The sequence below is a fragment of the Trachemys scripta genome, chromosome 7 (assembly GCF_013100865.1).
Source record: "Trachemys scripta elegans isolate TJP31775 chromosome 7, CAS_Tse_1.0, whole genome shotgun sequence".
NCBI lineage: Eukaryota > Metazoa > Chordata > Testudines > Emydidae > Trachemys > Trachemys scripta.
In genome coordinates this window covers 48,853,584-48,862,522 of record NC_048304.1, presented here as the reverse complement: position 1 = coordinate 48,862,522, position 8,939 = coordinate 48,853,584, and the positions used below count along the sequence as shown (strand labels likewise).

The 8,939-nt window shown below is 50.7% G+C and overlaps 1 protein-coding gene across 1 annotated transcript; it reads left to right on the top strand.

The window, feature by feature from the left end:
* The first annotated feature begins 2,365 nt into the window (after positions 1–2,365).
* LOC117880055 lies at positions 2,366–6,437 on the top strand. The gene is given in 5 exon segments (XM_034775735.1): positions 2,366–2,371; positions 3,040–3,671; positions 3,673–5,431; positions 5,657–5,723; positions 6,409–6,437. Coding segments are annotated over 5 exon segments (2,493 nt in total).
* Positions 6,438–8,939: the final 2,502 nt, after the last annotated feature.

The following is an 8,939-nucleotide window of genomic DNA, read 5'->3' as shown; positions in this document are numbered from 1 at the left end:
GAACTGTTCGTGGAAGAACAGTGGCAGAGGGAAATGGAATCAGCAGAAACATACATAACTTCAAATTTCTGTGTGGCTTAGTGTTGTGGCATGACATACTGTTTGAAATAAATGTTGTAAGCAAGAGACTCCAAGGTGTTGACCTTGATATATCTGGAGCAATGGAACAACTGGACAAAGCAAAATCATACCTACAGTCTTACTGGTCAGATGAGGGATTTCAAAACATTCTGAAGAGTGCACAGAAGTTGGCAGAGGAACTTCACACTGAAGCTATTTTCCCACCCATTCAAGAATACAAGAGTCACCGAAGAAGACATTTTGATTACGAGGCACAGGATAATCCCATAAGCGACCCCAAACAACAATTCAAAGTTGAATTCTTTAACCAGGTGCTAGATTGTGCAGTCAATTGAAGAACGTTTCATGCAGCTCAAGGAACACAGCAGTATATTTGGGATGTTGTGTGATATTCCAAAACTCCTCACTATATGTGAAGAAGACCTACACCAGTAACGCATGGCACTAGAGACAGTGTTGACACATGATGACATGCGCGATATTGATGCAAGTGATTTACATGATGAACTGAAAGCCCTTTCAAGATACATTTCAGCAGGATCAACTCCAAAGGCTGTTCTGGAATATATGTGCACAAATAAGATGACCACCCTCTTTCCAAATGCTTTTGTTGCTCTGTGCATACTTCTAACACTTCCTGTAACAGTTGCCAGTGGAAGAACGCAGCTTCTCCAAGCTGAAGTTAATAAAAACACATCTACGCTCCACAATGACACAGGAGAGGCTGGTTGGCCTTGCAACCATCTCAATTGCGCATGAGCTAGCCCAGACTGTGGACCTTCAGGAAGCAGTTCAAATCTTTGCAACCCAGAAGGCATGGAAAGCACCACTTTGATTATTCAAACAGATAAAAATGCCAGTGTTTACTATGCAGACAAGAAAAGTTACATTTGCTGTTCAGGTGTTTGAAAGTTAAGAGTTACTTAAAATTTTTGAACAAGGCATTTTAAGTTGTTAATTCTCCTTTATTGGGGTAGGTAGCAGAGCAGTACCATGAGAGGAGTAGAACAGGAAGAAGGCAGAATTGAGACCTTTCAGAGTTTTGGCCCAAGCGAGGCGGTATGGGGGTGTCATTTGAGCTCCCCACCTCAGGTGCCAAAATGTTGTGGGCCGGCCCTGGGGGGAGGGGAAGTGTCATAGAATATCAGGGTTGGAAGTGTTATATGTTAGTCCTCAGAACCCTCCCCCGGTTGTAATGGCAGAGTTGGTGTCCCCTTTGGCTCCAATTCCCCCACCGTATAAAGATAGGGTGCCTCAGGTCCCAGAGATTGCCCCCTCGGTGGGATTCTATCCATTGATTACTGAGACTCGGATAGCCCGTACTGGAACAGAAAATCGCCCAGCCACTACAATGCAAGTTTATACCCATGTGCCTTTTAACTCAGTGGACCTAGCAGCTTTTAAGGCACAGGCAGGGGAATTTTCTACGAATCCAAGCAAGTTTATCTCGGTCTTTGAAGGGTGTCTGGCTAGCCATAAGCCTGACTGGGATGACTGTAATGTCCTTATGCAGACCCTGCTGTCTGAGGTAGAGCGTAATCAGGTTGTGTCTAAGGCACGGGAGGAGGCACAGCTTAGACATGAGGCAAACGCAGCAAACATTCCTGTTGCTGCAGTTCAGGTCCCTACAGCAGACCCCCAGTGGAATCCCAACGTGCCGGCAGATCTCACCCGTCTCACTGTATACAAGGAGCTCCTATTACATGGTCTCCGACACTCAGCTGTCCGATATAATAATTGGGCTAAGCCGTATGAGTTAGTACAGGAGCCAAAAGAGACTCCGGTTGCTTTTCTGCAGCGTATTCAGGATACCATCAGGCAAACTACTAATGCAAACCCCGATGATCAGGCTACTGAGGCAATTATAAAGGGTATCTTTACCAGCCGTGTTGCCCCTGATATTAAAAGGAAACTTCAGAAAAAGGAGGATTTGATGGGCATGACAATGGCACAGATTTTGGAAACTGCAAACAGGGCTTACAGCCTTAGGGAGGGAGAAAAGGAAAAGAGGCAAGTGAAAATGATGGTTGCAGCAGTACAGGCTGGTGGCAGGGGAAGATTTCAGGAAGGTGGAAGGGACCGGGGAATGAGAGGTCGTGGGCGTGGGCGCCCTAGCTCACAGGAAAGGCGTCTGGGTCGCAACCAGTGTGCCATATGCCGAAAGGAGGGACATTGGAAAAATGAGTGCCCCGAAAGGGAAGGTACCCCTATGATGGCAGCAGAGGATCAAGAATAGGGGTGTCAGGGGAGACGGACTATCCTGCCCCCGGAACCCCAAGTAAAAATGCGGGTGGGAGATTCAGACATAGACTTTTTAATAGACTCTGGAGCTGCACGAACAGCTGTAAACCAAAACAACAAGGAGTCTGGTGGCACCTTAAGTCTTTAAGGTGCCACCAGACTCCTTGTTGTTTTTGTAGATACAGACTAACACGGCTACCCCCTGATGCTGTAAACCAACCCCTTCAGCTGCCTGTGGCAGATTCCCTCACTGTGGTGGGAGCCACAGGGAAAGGAACTAAGTGCCCAGTATATGCCCCAGCGGAATGTGCTTTGGGAAACAGAACTCTATCTCACAAACTGGTTTACCTCCCCGATTGTCCAACGCCACTATTAGGACGGGATCTGCTTTGTTGCTTAGGTGCCACCCTGCATTTCACTCAAGATGAAATAAGTCTCACCTTACCTCCAGAGAATGCCTGGATAATGACACTTGCAATTGAGCCCTCAGCCATGCAAGCCCCAGAGTGGAGTCAATGGGAGAAGCGGGTTTTTCCTCTGGTATGGGCATCAGGGATCCCAGGAAAGGCAGCCCATCATACTCCTATTACTGTTCAGCTCTTGCCAGGAAAAGGTCCAGTGCGAATTAAGCAGTATCCGATCAAAAGGGAAGCCAGAGAGGGATTGCAGGAAACTATAAACCAGTTCCTAAAGTGCGGGGTACTTCGAGAATGACAGTCAGCTTGGAACACTCCTATCTTGCCTGTACAAAAGCCCAATGGCACATACCGGCTGGTCCAGGACCTGAGGGCAGTTAATGAGCGGGTTAAAACTCTGCACCCCCTTGTTCCAAATCCGTATACATTGTTGGCCTCTATAGGGGGGCAGTACACCCATTTTTCAGTCCTGGATTTAAAGGATGCTTTCTTCACGATTCCGGTTGACCTCCAGTCTCAGGAGATTTTCTCTTTCGAGTGGGAGGACAAAAGGAGGGTTAGAAAGCAGCTTTGCTGGACAGTGCTGGCTCAGGGATTTAAAAATTTCCCCACCCTTTTCAGCCAGGCCCTGGCCAGAGACTTGGAGGAGTGGGACAAGGTGGATGACTTGTTAATTGCTGCAGTGGGTCTAACCTCTTGCCTTAAAGCCACTGTGAGCCTCCTGAACTTTGTTGGACTTCGAGGATATCGAGTAGCACAGAGTAAGGCTCAGATTGCCCTTCCAGAATTTCACTACTTAGGATTTTATATAAAGCAGGGGGAACATCAGCTTTCAAACGAAAGAAAGGAAGTTATCTGTCAAATTCCTATCCCAAGCAATCGTAAACGGCTCAGGGCATTTCTGGATATGGCAGGCTTCTGTAGGATATGGATTCGAGTTTCGACTATGGGCTAAACCCTTGTATGAATGTGTTAAGGGAGCGGATCATGACCCCTTTTACTTGTCTTCAGAAGCCGACAAGGCATTTAAGGTTTTAAAAAGGAAACTGATGGAAGCTCCAGCCCTGGGTCGGCCAGACCTCTCTAAGCCATTCCAACTGTATGTCCATGAAAGGAAAGGAGTGGCCCTGGGAGTGCTTACTCAGTTATTAGGCACCTGGAAATGTCCCGTGGCAAATTTCTCTAAACAACTGGATCAAGTTGCTAAGGGATGGCCGGCATGTTTGCGAGCGGTCGCAGCAACTGCCCTAATGCTTGGGGAAGCTGAGAAACTGACATTGGGAGGAACTGTGCAAGTATATACTCCCCACATGGTTCAAGCCCTGCTGGATACTAAAGGTGGTCTCTGGCTTACACAGGCTCGAGTTGCTCGGTATCAGGCAAAGCTTGTAGAAAATCCTGAAGTTACCTTACAGACCTGTCCCTCCCTTAACCCAGCTACCTTGTTACCGGAGACGGAGGAGCAGGAACATGACTGTTTGGAAGTCATAGATGCCCAATATTCTAGCCGCCCAGACTTGAAAGATCAACCTCTCCTGAATGCTGATTATGAGTGGTATACGGACGGCAGTAGTACAGTTGTAAATGGGCAAAGGAGGGCTGGCTATGCTATTGTATCTCTCCATGAAACTGTGGAAGCAGAGGGTTTACCTGCTGGGCCATCAGCCCAGCTGGTTGAATTGGTAGCCTTAACTCGTGCACTTGAACTGTCAAAAGGGAAAAGAGTTAACATTTTTACTGATTCCAGATATGCTTTTGGAGTACTATATGCCCATGCTGGTCTATGGAAGCAACGAGGAATGTTGACAGCTCAAAGCTCTCCTGTCAAGCATGGACCCCAGATTCTCCGGCTTTTAGAAGTGGTACAGCTCCCCTCAGTGGTAGCAGTACACTGCAAGGCTCATCAAAAGGGAGATCAAGATGTGGCCAGAGGTAATGCTAGGGTGGATAGGGAAGCTAAGCGAGCTGCTACCCTGGAACCACTGGAAGCTGAAGTTGACCATATGCATGCCCTTATCCCATCAGTGGGGGAGCTCCCGACTCCTCAGTACTCTGGCGAAGAAAGGGATCTGGCCGACAGACTCGGTCTCCAGGAAAAAGAGGGGTGGTTCCACTCCCTGGAAGGAAAGATCCTACTACCAAAGGGCCTAATTCGGTCAGTGCTGCAGAAACTACATCAAACCACTCATGCAGGGAGAGAGGCTCTCTCTCAGCTAATGGGTAAATATTTTTTAACCTCTGGACTTAGGCCTCTGGCCTCCCAGGTGCAGGCTGAATGTTTAGTCTGCCAAAAGAACAACCCTCGACCGGGAGTGTCAGTACTGCCAGCCACTCTGGAGCCTACCCCAGGCCCGGGACTGGTTTGGCAAATAGATTTTACTGAGTTTCCCCAGACCCAAGGATTCAGATACCTCCTCGTCTTGGTAGATCGATTCAGCGGATGGCCTGAGGCCTTCCCATGCCGTAATAACACTGCCAAAACAGTGGCTCTTAAATTTGTCAAAGAGATCATTCCTCACTTCGGACTCCCCCAGTGGATGGAATCTGACAATGGAACACACTTCACATCCCAAGTTGTTCAAAAGATATCGGATGCCCTACAGATCCCCTGGAAGCTTCACACGCCATGGCGACCGCAGGCCAGTGGGGTAGTGGAGCGTACAAATCAGACACTTAAGCGGCACCTCTCAAAGGTTTGCCAAGAGGCTTCCCTTAAGTGGCCTGATGCTTTGCCCCTTGTTCTGCTCCGCATTTGCGCTCTCCCTAAGGGCAGGTTAGGGCTCAGTCCCTTCGAGATTGTTTGGAAGGGCATGGCCTATGAATGGTACACTGGTTCTGGCAGGGAAGTGGGAAATGGGGTGTGGCTTCTTATCTCAGTAAATGTGCTCTCTGTCTGCTGTTCTCTGTTCTCTCCACAGGTATACCAAAGATTTGCAACCTCTCCCGCTGGATGCCCCGATCCACTCCTTGCAGCCAGGCGATTCCGTACTCATCCGGACCTGGAAGGACGAGCCTCTCCAAGAGAAGTGGAAGGGACCCCACACCGTCCTGCTGGTCTCCCATACAGCAGCAAAGGTTGAGGGACACAAGAACTGGATTCATCAATCTCGTCTGAAAGCAGTGTCCGCTCCTGAACGGCAGGGCCGGCTTTAGGCCAATTCCACCAATTCCCCCGAATCGGGCCCCGCGCTTAAAGGGCCCCGCGCCCAGTGGCAGGGTCGCCCAGAGTGGGGGGCAAGTGGCAGAGAATCCCTTCCCTGGCTAGAGGCACCTTTTTAATTTTTACTCACCCAGCGGCGCTCCAGGTCTTTGGCAGCGGGTCCTTCACTCGCTCTGGGTCTTTGGCGGCACTTTGGCGGCGGGTCCTTCAGTGCCGCCGAAGACCCGGAGCGAGCGAAGGACCCGCCGCCAAAGACTAGGAGCGCGGCCCGGTGAGTACAAGCCCCACGTGTTTTTTTAAACGTGGTTTTTTTTTTGTTTTTTTTTAGTCATCCCTGTCGGGGCCCCGTCGAAACTGTTCGAATCGGGCCCCGCACTTCCTAAAGCCGGCCCTGCTGAACGGTGGACCGTCCAGCCTGCAGAGAAAACTGCCAGCGACGATTTGGGACTTAAGCTGTTATTCAGACGACAATAGTGTCTGTTGGGAATGCCCTGTGATCTCTTTGGACAGTCACAGCGCACTCCCCGCGAGACCTGTGAGCGTTGGTTGTGTTTATTTTCACAGGACCGGCCTAACCTGGTGGCCTGGTCCCTTTTGTTTTTAATCTGCTTACTATTGATAATTGTTATTTTGTGGGTATTTGGGAGGCGGGCCGGGGGTGGATGAAGAGGTGAGCGGCGGGCGCATGGGTAGCGGGTGGAGCCCCCCTTTGGGGAGGCTAGCCCCCGCCGCAGCAGCCAGAGCCCCGAGACCCCTCTGCCCCACCTCAGCTGCAGCCACAAGCCCCCCGCCCGGAGAACCCCAAGCACCCCCTGATCTCGGCTGGAGGAGCCCCAGCTTGCTGAAGCCCCGAGTGGCCCCCAAACACACCCTCAGCCAGAGTAGCTCAGGGCCAGCCGAAGCTCCAAGCCCCACCACCTGCCCGGAGAAGCCCCTGGGTCAGCTGCAGCCACAGCCGTGCCTCCCCTCCTTTCCCCTCCCCAGACCCAAGCCGCCCAGATGTTTTTCATTATTATTTGGACTTCTATTATGTCAAAGCATTTTTAAATTTACTTCAGAATTGTTGTACAACCACTTTTACCAAAAAAGCAAAAGAAACAATAATAACAAAAGACAAGAACATGCAAAGCACCTTATTTGTGTGTCTATTCTGTTAGGTCCAGTAAAGAATAGAGCTAACTGTCCATTATTTCTATTATTGAGTCTGCAAAAAAAAAAAAAAAAAAAAAAACCCAAAACCTTACATAAATAAATTACAATGATTTGGATGTATATATGTGTATATTACATTATTAATTTAGGAAAAATAAATTATCTTAGGAAAAAGTGTCTGTGCAGCCACCAGCAAGCATTGGTGGCCGCACTCTGAGGCCACCAAAAAATTTGTTGCAGGAACCCCTGGACAAAGCCGACTCGCTGTCTGGCCTCATGCAAGTCCCTGTCCCTCCTGTGCCTCAGTTTTCCCATTTACAGACTAGGGGACGATGACACCAGGCTGATGGGAGGGGCTGGAGAAAGACAAAGTGTCAGGTGCGATCCTGGGAGGAGGGTATCGTTGTGAGGGCTCAGCCCATGGGAGCACCGTTTCACTGTTCCACGCAGCTTCTCCGCATTAGTCTGCTGCCCCGAAGCAGACAGGAAGGGCCGCCCTCCTCTGCCTTGCAACCTAGCTGAGGCTGTCATTGCCAGCTTCCTGGGGCATGGGTGGAAGTTCTCCAGAACAAGCCTACCAAGCTGGGGGTTTAGCCCAGAGTCTGCCCCTTTGGAATTAACGCACCACCAGCAGTTTTGGCCACATGCTCCTGCTGCAGGGGAAGTGCAGGGTGGATGATCCATGCAGAGCATCGCTTGCATGGACGTAGATGAGATCTGACCTCATCGTGAGTGTGTGTTCCACAGGAAATGGAGTGTGTCTTTCCTGCCGGTGAAAGGCCCAGAGAAATGAAGTGACTTGCCCCAGGTCACGCAGGAAGAGTGTAGCAGACACAGGAACTGAACCCAAAATAAATCACTCGGGCAATGTCTATGTAACCCACACACCTCCTGGGTGTGGTGTTCTGTCCCATCGAGTGGCATCAAGACCACTTAGAGAGAGATTAATGAGTTTGCTCCACAGCCATAGCTAACAGCTATATGGCTTTAGCTCATGCAGTAGAGACTCATGCATTTAGCTCCAGAGATCCCACGTTCAATGCCACCTGCCGACGACCGGGGTCTGGTGGTGTTACAAGTGAGGGCTTGTCTGGGATTTCAACTGGGAAGTTTCTGAAGCTCAGGACATGCTTCCTCAGCTAGAGGAAGCCACACACCTCCTGGGCGTGGCACTCCGTCCCATAAAGTGGCACTGTAGCGGGGTGGTCATCCCGCTCCTGCCTGGAGGCGTTAAAAGCAGTCCTGGAGGGGGCTGCGACTGGGTAAAAGGGATTAAGAACAGCTGGGGAAGCTGAGTGAGTAGCTGACCACAGCTGTGGCCAGCTCAATTAAGGCCCAGCTGGCCCTGATAAGAGGGTTGTGGGCTAAAGGCTAAAAAAGAGACTCTCTCTCTAGCTCTATCTGGGCTGCCTGGGAAGCTGAGAAGGGTCTCTAGGGTGGAGCAGTGCTGGGAAAGGGTAGAGAGAGCTGGGGAGCTCCAACCTAGCAAAGCTGCAGGCCAAGTTAAGGGCCCACAAAAGGTACTGTGGCAGCCCAGAGATAGGCAGAGGCAGCTGGTCCAACCCCCCTTGCTGATGATGAGTGGTTTATAGACTGCCATCTGCCCCAGGGAGTGGGGGCTAGATGATGACTGACAGTAGCCACTGAGGTAAGGTAGCGATAGGGGGCTGGGGGTTCCCCTGGGAGATCCAGACAGAGGGGGTACTGCAGTGGGCAGAGCCCCTGGGCAAAGGGCACCAGGGTCCAGGAGGGACATGGGGGGCCAGTGTCCAGTGAGACACTGGCCTGCAGAGGGCACTCCGGAGCTGGAGAAGAGCTAATTCCCAGGATGACCAGCAGGAGGCACCGTGCCGGTGAGTCATTGCCCCGCCACAGGCACCAAGACCACT